Below are 12457 nucleotides of genomic sequence, written 5' to 3'. Positions count from 1 at the left end.
GCAACTGAGGATTTCAAATCCTCAATTACATCTTTCACAACAGTAAATTTTGCAGGCTCCACTGAAGTGAATGGGCTTTGAGCTATTTTACACTCATATTCTAATCTTGGCCTCATGAGCTCCTGAACTTCTGGTGTTTCTAAAAAGGAGGTGTTACACCAGCTATAGATCAGAAAGCTATAGGCAAGTGCAACTCCTTTCAGTGCTGTCCTTGGTGTAGGGTCCCGTAGTCTGATCACAAGTAACATCCACCCAGTGACCACTCCAGAAGCAGAATAACACATCAAAAATATTGAAATCTAGTCGAAACAAAGTCAGCTTCCCAGAACACTTCCCAGAGCTCATAATTATAGATGCAAACTTAAATAGCAAAAAGTAACAGAAGTAGGAGGAAATAGTCCTTGAAAAAAGGAATGGAGCAATGGATTAAAACATGCAGAACAGTTTTTTTAAATAGCCTTGATTTTAAGGTTTAAAGGTTTTAAGGTGTAAAGGTTTAATTAATTTCAAAGATGCTAATAAAAATAAATATTTTCTTTGTTAATTTTGTAGGTGTAATGATCCCTGTACTGCTGAGTGCCAAGACTAGGCAGTACCTCTTTCTTTACCAGGCCAGGCACTGCCAAGCAGTTTACAGATCTAAGGACCAGGTGGGAAATACCAACCTGGATCTGTTTGGTTTCTGGACCTCCCTCAGTTAAAAAAGTACTTTCATCCTTTCTTGCAATCAATGGCTCAGATTAAATCAGAGCTAGTAGAAGAAAAAAAGACTGAAAATACCATAGCAGAAATTTTTGTTTCTTCAGCAAATGAACAGAGAAGGGAGAAAAAACCCAATATTTGACAGAAAGTTGTCTCTCCTCATTAAAGGACTGCAGATTTGGGTACATGCTGGGTGATTATCCTCTCTGGGAGGTTGTGGGATTTTTAGTTTTTCCCTTAACAAGAATTTAGATTTAAAGAACTGCTGTAAAAGAATGAATCATTCTTCAAATCTTCTATTCACTGCTTGGCTCACTCCAATATTAACAATTTTTTTTCTCATTAAAGAAGATCTCTTTTCCTCAAATTTATGTAAAATGCTGCATCTTTTTTTCCCTCCTGTGCTATCTAAAACAGTTTGGCCAGCCACAGACACCAACTACTGACTTTATGACTGTCATCTTATATTGGCATCATACTGGTCTCATCGCTGGATGTTTTTAGTATAATCAGTACTTAATGGGATAGCCAATAGTTTAGATAAACTTTGCATTTTAAAATCATAAATGAACAGTAGAAAAGGATAACAAGGGTCCATTTTGGAGATTAAAAACACTAACTAATTAAAGGAGAAGGCAGAGCAGTAAGACTTGTAAAGCAGACATCATGAAATTGCCAGGAATTTTCCACATTTATGTCAAAATGTATAGCAAGGGTAAGCTAACATTGAAAAAGTGGTTCCTCTGAATTCTCACAGTGGGAATAAGAGACATGGAAGTTCAGTCTTCCATGTGAGTTATTTCATGGCTATATATTTTTCTTAGTAAATCCTGTAGGAAGACTCCATAAGCTCTATGAATTTCAGGTTAAGACGTTCTGGCATTGGGGGACAGTTGAAGTGGTTTTCCCTCTTATGAAACCACCAAAATTAATGATTGCCTGAGACTCGTGTAGCTCTGCTATGCACCGAGTAGAACGGGTAATGCTCACCTTGCTGTAGGTTATTGAGGAGAAAGTAAATGGAAAATTCTGTTTCTCTTTTGATATCCCATAGGGCAGTAAAATGAAGTTATAGAGAAAATCTTAATCTTTTTAAACAGAAACATTCTTGCATAAACCTGTTAGGCGTGTGTGAAGTTAGGAGTTAGGGATAGGACGCTCAAGAGCAACAAGTGATTTGGTTTCTGTGGGCTTGGCTTAGTGGTTACACACATGTGCCCAGTTCTATCTGAAATGACTTAGAGTATCTGAGGGATCCTTACAAGCAAACATGAGAATCCCAGCCCCTTCTGGTCCCACAAGGTGAATGACCATGCCCGGCTAACTCAGCCTACTGGGACTCTGGATTTCAGGAGCAGGTGAGCAGGACTTTCTAAAAATTTGGCTGTGCTCAGACAGAGAAACCTTGAAATGGAAGAACAAGTCTTCTCTCCATACCAAGTGCACTTTCCTTTCTTGGATACCACAGCCTTTCCCAGGGTAGAGGAAATAGAAAATGCAACCATTTTTGCAGCTAGTTGTTGAACGTTCTGAAGAGCAGGAGGCTTGGGTAGTTTTATTTATTATTTAGAGAATCGGTTTCTGTGGAGAAATACTGAAGGCAAGTTGTGCTGGTTTTGACTGGAATAGAGTTAATTTTCTCCATACTAGCTTGTATGGTACCATCTTTTGGATTTGTGCTGGAAACAGTGCTGATAACACAGGGAAGTTTTCGTTACTGCTGAGCAGCGCTTACACAGTGCCAAGGGCTTTTCTGCTTCTCACCCCACCCCACCAGCGAGCAGCTGGGCGGGCACAAGCTGTTGTGAGGGGACACGGCTGGGACAGCTGACCCCAGCTGACCACAGGGATATTCCATACTATATGACACTATGGTCAGCAATATAAAGGAAGAAGCAGGAAGAGCCAGCAGATGAATACCTGGCTCCCGAGCCTGGTGTCACTGGCAAATTCTGGGGTTTTTGATCATGGCTGGTCTACACGACAGCAGGTCTGCTGGTGGCAGGTGGGGTATTCTGGTCTCAAAGAGGGAAAAGGATCTTAGCGCAGGAGTTAACAGGGCTCATTGAAAGAGCTTTAAACTGGATTTGAAGGGGAAAAGAGTTATACCCAGGCTGGCTAGAGATAAGCCTGGGGGAAGCATGCCAGTGTCTGCGGGATGATGTGCTGGTGAGGTCCTTGGATCTTCCGTTTCAGTGGAGGTAGGGGATGAAGATCCATGTGCAAAGATGCAAGGGTTATTCATGTGTTAGAAACCGCAGAAATGCCTGAGAATGGTCATGTAGGAATGAGGGCTTCTCCCTCCAAAAAGGTGGTAGGATCAGGCCCAGCTGAATTGCATTTACACCGATGCACGCAGCATGGGCAACAAACAGGAGGAGCTTGGAAGCCTTTGTACAGCAGGAGATCTATGACATAGCTGCCATCATGGAAACATGATGGGATGGGTTGCACACTGGAGTGCTGCAATGGATGCTGTAAACTCTTCAGAAGGGATAGGTGAGAAAGGAGAGGCAGGGGGGTAGAGCTGTATGTTAGGGAGCATTCTGATTGTCTAGAGCTTAATGATGGTGACAATAAGGTTGGGTGTTTATGGGTAAGAATCCGGTGGAAGGCCAATGAGGCAGATATCATGGTGGGAGTCTGTTACAGACCACCCAACCAGGATGAAGAGGAAGACAAAATATTCTACAAGCAGCTGGGAGAAGTCTCACAATTGTTAGCCCTTGTTCTTATGGGGGACTTAAACTTACGAGATGTCTGCTGGAAGGAAGCAGTCCAGGTGGTTCCTGGGATGTGTGGAAGATACCTTCCTGACACAGCTGGTGAGGGAGCCAACTAGGGAATGTGCCCGCTGGACCTGTTGTTTGTGAACAGAGAAGGACTTGTGGGTGATGTGATGGTTGGAGGCATCTTGGGCACAGTGAATGTGAAATTATAGAGTTTTCTATTCTCAGAGAAGTAAGGAGAGGGGTGAGCAGAACTGCTACCTTGGACTTCCAGAGGGGAGACTTTGGCCTGTTTAGGAGCGTGGTTGACAGAGTCTCAGGGAGAAAGGGGGCAGTCCTGAAAGGCCAAGGGGTCCAGGAAGACTGGACATTCTTCAGGAAGGGAATCCTAAAGGTGGAGGAGCAGGCTGTCCCCATGTGCCAAAAGACAAGCTGGAGGGGAGGAAGACAGAGGAACAGAGAGCTTTGGCTGGAACTTAAGAAAAAAAGGAGCACTTATGACCTTTGGAAGAAGGGGCAGGCAACTCAGGAGGACTACAAGGATGTCATGAGGTTGTGCAGGGAGAAAATCAGAAGGGCCAAAGCCCCACTTTGGAACTTAATCTGGCTACTGCCATTAAAGACAATAAAAAATGCTTCTGTAAATACATTAGCAACAAAAGGAGGACTAAGGAGAATCTCCATCCTTTTTTGGAAACATAGGATGAGGAAAAGACTGAGGTACTTAATGCCTTCTTTGCCTCAGTCTTCAATAGTAAGATGAGCTGTTCTCAGGGTATTCATCCCCCTGAGCTGGAAGACAGGGACAGAGAGCAGAATGAAGCCCCCATAATCCAAGGGAAATGGTTAGTGACCTGCTACACCACTCAGACACACACAAGTCTATGGGGCCAGATGGGATCCACCCAAAGGTACTGAGGGAGCTGGCAGAAGCGCTCACCAAACCCCTTTCAATCATTTATCAACAGTCCTGGCTAACTAGGGATGTCCCAGTGGACTATATGTTAGTAAATGTGCTGCCCATCTACAAGAAAGGCTGGAAGGGGGATTTGGGGAGCTACAAGCCTGTCAGCCTGAATTTGGTGCCGGGGAGTGTCATGGAGCAGATCACCTTGAGTGCCATCACATGGCACATACAGGACAAGCAGGTGATCAGGCCCAGCCAGCATGGGTTTATGAAAGGCAGGTACTGCTTGCCTAAAGTGATCTCCTTCTATGGCAAGGTGACCTGCTTAGTGGGTGAGGGAAAGGCTGTGGATGCTGTCTGCCTAGACTTTAGGTAAAGCCTTTGACACCATTTCCCACAGCATTCTCCTGGAGAAACTGGCTGCTCATGGCTTCGATGGGTGTACTCCACGCTGGGGAAAAAAACTGGCTGGATGGCTGAGCCCAAAGAGTTGTGGTGAATGAAGTTAAAGCCAGTTGGTGGCTGGTCACAAGTGGTGTTCCCCAGGGCTCAGTGCTGGGTCCAGTCTTGTTTAATGTCTTAATCAATGATCTGGACAAGAGGATCGAGTGCATCCTCAGGAAGTTTGCAGATGACACCAAGTTTGGTGGGATCATTGATCTGCTTGAGGGTAGGAAGGCTCTGCAGAGGGATCTGGACAGGCTGGATCGGTGGGCTGAGGCCAATTGCATGAGGTTCAACCAGGCTCAGTGCCAGGTCCCACACTTGGGTCACACCAACCCCAGGCAGTGCTACAGGCTGGGGCAGAGCAGCTGGGAAGCTGCCTGGGGAAAAAGGACCTGGGGGTGCTGGTTGACAGCCGGCTGGGCATGAGCCAGCGGTATGTACAGGTGGTCCAGAAGGCCAATGGCATCCTGGCTAGTATCTGAGACCGTGTGGCCAGCAGGATCATGGCAGCACTTGTTCCCCTGTACTCAGCACTGGTGAGGCCAAACCTCAAATCCTGTGTTCAGTTTTGGGCCCTTTGCTACAAGAAAGACATTGAGGTGCTGGAGTGTGTCCGGGGAAGGGCAATAGAGCTGGTGAATGGTCTAAAGAACAAGTCGCATGAGGAGCGGCTGAGGGAACTGGGGTTGTTTAGCCTGGAGAAAAGGAGGTTCAGGGCAGACCTTATTGCTCTCTACAGCTACAACAGGAGGTTGTAGGCAGGGTGTTAGTCTCTTCTCCCTACTAACAAGTGATAGGATGAGAGAAAATGACCTCAAGTTGTGCCAAGTTTAGATTGGATATTGGGAAAAATTTATTCCTTGAGAGGGTTGTCAAGCATTGGACCAGGCTGCCCAGGGAGGTGGTTGAGTCACCATCCCTGGAGGTATTTAAAAGATGTGTAGACTGGCAATTAGGGACATGGTTTAGTGTCGGACTTGGCAGCGCTGGGTTTATGGTTGTACCTGATGATCTTAAAGGTCTTTTCTAACCTATAATGATTCTATGATTCTATAAAGTTGGGGGAAGAAGAAGGAAGGGGCAGAGGAACATTTGGAGTGAGGTTTTTTTGTCTTCCCAAGTAACTGTTACGTGTGATGGAGCCCAGCTTTTCTGGGGATGACTGAACACCTACCTGTCTGTGGGAAATGATGAATTAATTCCTTGTTTTGCTTCGCTTGCATATGCAACTTTTGCTTTACTTATTTAACTGTCTTTATCTCAGCCCATGAGTTTTCTCACTTTTACCCTTTCTGATTCTCTCCCCCATCCCACTGGGGAGGAGTAAGCAAGTGGCTGCGTGGGGCTTGGTTGCTGGCTGGGGTTAAACCACAACAGAAGTATACACCAGAAAATAGCTCTCCAGTAGCCTGTTCTCAGTTGCAGAGCATGTATTGGATTAGAGCCATTCCCAGAAGAACATAAAGGATTATATAGATCTTCATTTCCGTTAAAAACCTTTCCACTGTGCCACCATTAGTAAGGAAAATTATGAGACCTCAGGTGTTAAATCCAGTATGCCTGAGCATGGTGTTTCATAGGGCTAGAGAATTTATATAAAGGGAGGACAACGTGCTTATCAGGTTCAAGGTTTTGACATAGTGCATACCACAACTCCAATCAAACATCAGTCTTTGTGGCCGGTGTGCGTTGAAGTCATCAGAGCCTCTGGTTATGCTGTCATCTTGCTCATTCTTTTCAGTACAAGATATTCATACAGCTGGACACCCAAAGAAAGTAGCATTGCAAAAAGAGTCAATATGGCAACTTGGACCTAAGAAAAAAAGAGAAAAGGGAGATCAGCAGGTGCATTTTATCACAGAGTTATTATAAGTTTGGTATCCCTTTTACTAAGCAGGGTCCTGCAGATCAGCTTCTGCCAAGAAATGTCAATCTCTGCTAGCTATTGCTTCTGAAAAAAAAAGCACTTTTGAAAGTAATGTGGTGGTGAGACTCTGCCATGCCTCTCCTGCTGTGTAGTATGCAGAGCCATTGCTCTTGAAGAGGTGATCAGATTTTAATTTTTGCTCCTTTTTCCCATGTTGCTTTCTGCCATTAACAGTATTTCAGAGCTTCTCTGCATGGCTCTCTGCCCAGCTTTTCTCCGACCCTGGAAAGCACTGAAATTAGATCTATTGACTTCAAGACGTTTCTCTTCGGGGATCTCACATGTGGCAAAAGTGAGGTTCGTGTTTGTTCTCCCCAGCATTTACTGGTTAGCACATGTGAACACATCCTGTTGTGTCCTCACTTTCTGCGCTGTGAGAGAGCACCAAACAGTTTTTCTTTCCCACACCTTGCCCTGAACTCCTCTCTCACCTTTATGATCTGCTCTGTACTTTGTTTTCACAGGAACTATCAGTACCTACCGTATGATGAGAGGAAGCCCTGTATCTGTGTCAAGAGCTACTGGGGTGACCAGACCTTCCGTCTGTACTCTGCCAACACTCTGGAGAAAATGGCAGATCACCTGGTAAGTGGCAACTGTGTTCCCAGGCTCACGTATTCAGCAGGGTAAGTCAATGAGAGGCCACGTTCCTCAAAACAGCCCTTCAGAACTTCCCTTGACTGCATTCCTTGCTGTTTGTTTTGTGAAAGATTAGCCTCTTCTCACCGCGCCCCCCCCCACTCCCAATTACTTTGATCTATTAGAGCTAGTGAAGTATTCCTGTCCACAGGTTCTTTTTTTTTTGGCTGTAGGGCTGTCTTGTTTTGTCAGAAACAGTTTCTTCTTTGTAAGAACAGTCTAACAATTAAAATATGAGATAAGAATAATCTGTCTCCTATGGCTCTTCCTCTGATGTCTTCATCCTCAGACCACATGGCTTAACCTGTGTTTATGCTGGAGACTCTTTAAAGGACACTTTTTGGTTTTAGTATTCCTAAAAACATTGATAAAGACAAAATGGCATATCGTCCCATGGGCAGTCACTGCAATGCCCTAGTCATAGCATTTTCCCATCATGATGGTTTTTCTACCATTGTTTGAAGTTGACTATCAAGTCTCAAGAAAGTAGTTGTATTTTTTTTTGAAGTGACTTCTAATGTTGGATATTTTAATTTGGGGCACTCAGATTAAGAGTCTGATTCATCCCTCATTTATCCTTATATACCTCATGAGCACAACACTGAAGTCATACTTACGCAAGGTTGTATCATGAGAAGACAGTGGCTTACGGGCCAATATTTTGAACCCAGGTATTTGAAAATCAAACATTTGACTATACATATAGAGAGATGTGTTTGTCAGTGTACCTGAACACCCACACGCCTTGCTGGAAATCCAGCTTTTTATTTTAGCTTGCAAGAAGAGACTCCATTTCTCAGTGATGACAGTACGTGTTGCGGTAGACCTTGCACGTGGATTCAGGTGCCCACTAAAGTTTAAGAAGTTTACTCTAGCAACTTGCTAAATTTAAGCAGCAAGGCTGGAAACAGAACCAAGGAGAACTACAGTTTTTCCTCCTACCTAGTGGAGAATCTTTCCCAATGGCTGATCTTTACCAAAGAAGTGAGACACCAAAGCTGCTCCAAGCAGTAGTGGCTTGGACTAGTAGTTGGAGAGGCTGGGCAAAGGTGAATATAAATTATGCTGCTGGAGTCCTCTCTGTGCACTTCAAGCATAGTGATATATCAAAGGTCCTGTTCTGTCAGGTTACAAAGTCACCTCCCTCATTCTTGCTAGTCATACAGTGAATAATGGTGTTATAAGACTGGCAGAAAGACAAAGTGCCATCCATTATGTAACAGCTTTTTCATGTGTTTCTCGTAGGAAGAATCATTAGAGCAAGTAAAGGACTTGCTCAAGGTTTCAGAGATAGCATCTGAGGAGAAAATGAGGACAACCCTAAATTATTTTATCAATCAAAGCAGGTAACTACATTTACTTTAGTAAATAAACTTTATATGTTGGCTACAAATTTGAGGCTAGACAAGGAAACTGATGATAATAAAAAAAAGTACAGTAAACTTACTGAGATATAAATTTTATTTATTCTGCTATAAAAGCAAAGGCCTTCCCCAGTTGTAGTTTCTGTTTATACAGAGAAAATATTGTCTTGTTTTTAATATTCAGTATTGGCAGTAGACTACTGCCAATGATTGTCATATTATTTTGGCTTTCTGGACTAGAATGTATATGGGATAAGTAGGATTTAATAAAGCATGTGATAGACATACTGTAAAAAAGGACAAGGTTAAGATAAAAACAAAGGATTTCACATGCTGGGATAAATCACCCAGTGGGCTTTGTGTCAGCTGACGTGATTGGGCTCAAAATAGATACAAACCCTGATTTCTAGATATAAACCCTGTTTCTGTGAAATGTGATGCAAAGTTTTTGGACCCTATCTTAGAGGTGTTCAATACTTATTTTAGAGAATTTCATCATCGGTTTTCTGGTTCATGTACTGCAGTAGGCAGAGAACATTTCATTCCAAAGTATTTTAGCAGCTCACATTAAAAAAATAGCATATTTAAAGACCCTGTTACTCCTTTGTCCTAGGGCCTTCATTACCATTTCTGAAAAGAAGCCCAAAGGGCTGAACTACACTGCTTTGGACAAAAAGAGACTCATGCTGTTCAAGCAACAGCTGGTAGGTGTGTTTTTTCCTTTAAGCATTGATGCAATGATATTAGCTGAAAGCACACTGGATGTATACATTTTCATTTCTATTTGATTTCATTATACTGGAATGCTTTGCAATTAGTATGAATGTAATATCCAAGAATATTTTTTTCAATAAACCCTGCTGTGCTTAATAAAGAGTTGTAAGTTATGCTAAAATAATTAATTCAGAACCTGTTGTTTTTAAATACAAATAAGACATTATAATATTGAGCTGATTTTTTTCGCCCTCTCATTTTAAGATGAGATGATGCTGAGTTCAGTGGAAAACCACCAAATTAACATGCTGTTATGCATTTAGTTACTGTGGTGGGGCTCAACTTCAAGACTAGTAAAGTCTGGCATTTGGTATTCCTGGACCTAATCACCTCCTGCAGGGAACCAGTGAGAAGAATCTGAATTGAGTGGAGGTCATCTGAGTATTTATTAGCTTTATTTACTGTTTTTTCACAGAATTTGGTTGTGACTTCTGTCAGGACCAAGGCCTGATAAATCTAGGTGGTAATCACATGTCTCTTGGGACTTCCATACATGCAGTATACATACAAAGAAAATGGGGGACATTCACATTTTATGTTACTCAGCTCCAAAGAATTGATCACTGTCTGTTGTGAGAAAGAAGGTAATTGTTACCTTGAACCAGGTGTCTCCATCTTTTCTTTTCAACTTGAATTGAAGACTGTTTTCTCCTGCTGTGTCCAGTTCAAACTACTTGATAATACATAAAAATACGTATTCTCTTTCCTGGCTGCAGGAAGCAATGTCCAGTGACGCCAAGGGAATTGTTCAGCAACAGAAAAAGAAGATGTCACTGGATGAAATGATGCGTGAGACTCAGAGCTTTATAGATAAAATTCGATTCTTGGTTGATGAGGTAATCCAACATAAAATCAGATAATTTTAAAATCTAGGCCTTGACTTTGATTTTCATCACCCTGTGTGAATAATAACTCCTGGCCTGGTTATTCAAAGAGGTCGTCTTTGGATATCTGGACCCAATCCTGTTTTGTATTAAATGGAGCTGTTAGCAGACTGGGGTAGGAAACACTGGGCTGTGTGGTGTGGAGAGGATGCGGTATGGAGAGTTTTTCCTTTTTTTTAAATAAGGTCATCTCATATATGCCCTCTTTGGGAGTGGTTTGGAGACAGCTTGTTTTCTGATCTGAATTCATGTCTCCGCTTGTATGGACACAGTGATTCGGACTCGCGTGAACTCGAGGGTCTCTGTGCTATACTTCATTGTGCAGACACTGCTTAGACATGCTATTAAGCCTGAAAATAACAGAACAGACATATCTCATCAGGCCAAAATGCAGTCAGTGCAGTGCTGTCCCTCTGAGAGCTCTCTCTGCTAGCAAACTAAACAGGGCCAAGGCTATTCCCTGGCTCAGAGAGCAAGGGGTACAGCCTGGCATGGTTTGCAGCCTACAGCTAAATTCCTTTCCTTCCCAAAACAGTGACCTTGCTCACAGTGCCTCCTGGGAACAGCCCCTGGCTGGTCTTTGCTTCAAAATATGCTCAGGCTTTGCTTGCAGAAATGTTACACAAGCATAATAGATGGTCAGATGCCAGTGCTTGAGTTTGGCCCCAGTCCTTTTTGGTTGCTGGTATAGATGAAATTGATGGCATTTCCATGGTAGGTACTTTCAACTTAAGCAGTGTATGGGTAAGTTGCTTCCTGAGAGAGAATCAGACCCAGATTTTTAGTTTCAGTTTCTCCTGAAATGGTTTATGGCATGGGTGCTCCTTAATCACTCGGCAAAGCTCTTTACCTTCAGCTGTGCTTAGGAATGGAGGTTTGGACTGCAAAGCATGAAGAGACAGCCTTTTTTAGTCCGAGTGCACATCTGCCACTCCATAGGAGCTGTGAGGGAATCAGCTCTTGGCAGGGAGTGTTTTAACAAAAAATAACGGTGATGGCTCATAGAAAGAATTCAGTTTTAGTTCAGTGTTCCTCATCATTTAACAGCCACAGAATACAGTGCCTGATGTATTCATCTGGATGCTCAGCAACAACAAGAGACTTGCGTATGCAAGAGTCCCAGCAAAAAACATACTCTATTCCCCAGTGAAAGAACAGAAAGGCAAGGACTGTGGGAAGATTAAAACTCATTTCCTGAAAGTAAGTCTGGGGCACTCTGCAAACACAGGTAATGCCTGGGGAGCATTCGGTATTCAGATTTCTTCCAGGGGTTGTATTTTACAGGCTCATATTTGTAATGTAGTAAAAATGTGTATACATTTGTATCTGCCGTTAGTTTTCTTCTTACATTTATGCTTGTCCTTCTTTAAGCACTGTTTCATTGCTTGGTTTTTGGTGTATGAGTAATTAATCCTCTCACTACTTGTTATGGCAAGTATGTAACATTGTTTATCTATATCTGTATACATAAACAGAAGAGGTACAACCTCTTCACTGGCAAAGATGTCAGAATGCAGCACATGAAAGTCTGGGAGGAGACTGGTAGGACATCAGCATGCAGCAACTCAGATAACAAGGAAACCTAGGTATTCAGAGGTAATACAGCACTTACTCATGCTTGCTATTTCAAATGTGCCTAGGTTTGTGCAATGTATGTTCAAAATATTGTTATGGAATTATTCATCTGAAAGGAAAGTCTTAGTGGATATACTCCTACAAAGGCACTGTGGCTGGGTAGTACCTGGCAGTGGAATATTATGCAATGTAATTGTTACTATGGCCATCTGGAAAAGCCCAAACTCACAAGACAATGATACCTTCATATAATAACATTTTAGTCATTTTCCACCTGGAGTTGCTGGGAGTACTCCCATAAAGCACAACTAAAGAACAGATAGAAATATCTAAGCTCCTGATCGTGGCCATGGGTACTTGTTAAGCACAGTACTCTTTGCCTGTATGAACAAAAAATACCACAAGTTACCCTCCAGCCCCTTCAATATCAATAATTACCTTAGGAATGGATAATGCTAAATATTTAGCTTAGCATATCTAGTTGAAGTGGGAAGGGAGAGGAAGGAAAT

The 12457-nt window shown here is 42.8% G+C and overlaps 1 protein-coding gene across 1 annotated transcript in view; it reads left to right on the top strand.

The window, feature by feature from the left end:
* FER1L6 (fer-1 like family member 6) overlaps positions 1-12457 on the top strand; it is a 74497-nt gene that overhangs the window by 22615 nt on the left and 39425 nt on the right. The window contains exons 15-19 of the mRNA XM_014279360.3: positions 7177-7297; positions 8597-8697; positions 9329-9419; positions 10206-10325; positions 11421-11573. Of these exons, the coding sequence (XP_014134835.1) occupies positions 7177-7297; positions 8597-8697; positions 9329-9419; positions 10206-10325; positions 11421-11573 (586 nt within the window). The remainder of the gene's footprint in view (positions 1-7176; positions 7298-8596; positions 8698-9328; positions 9420-10205; positions 10326-11420; positions 11574-12457) is intronic.

This window comes from Falco cherrug, chromosome 3 (assembly GCF_023634085.1).
Source record: "Falco cherrug isolate bFalChe1 chromosome 3, bFalChe1.pri, whole genome shotgun sequence".
NCBI lineage: Eukaryota > Metazoa > Chordata > Aves > Falconiformes > Falconidae > Falco > Falco cherrug.
The sequence above is the reverse complement of the archived record's forward strand: the minus strand, read 5'-3'. Positions and strand labels throughout refer to the sequence as shown.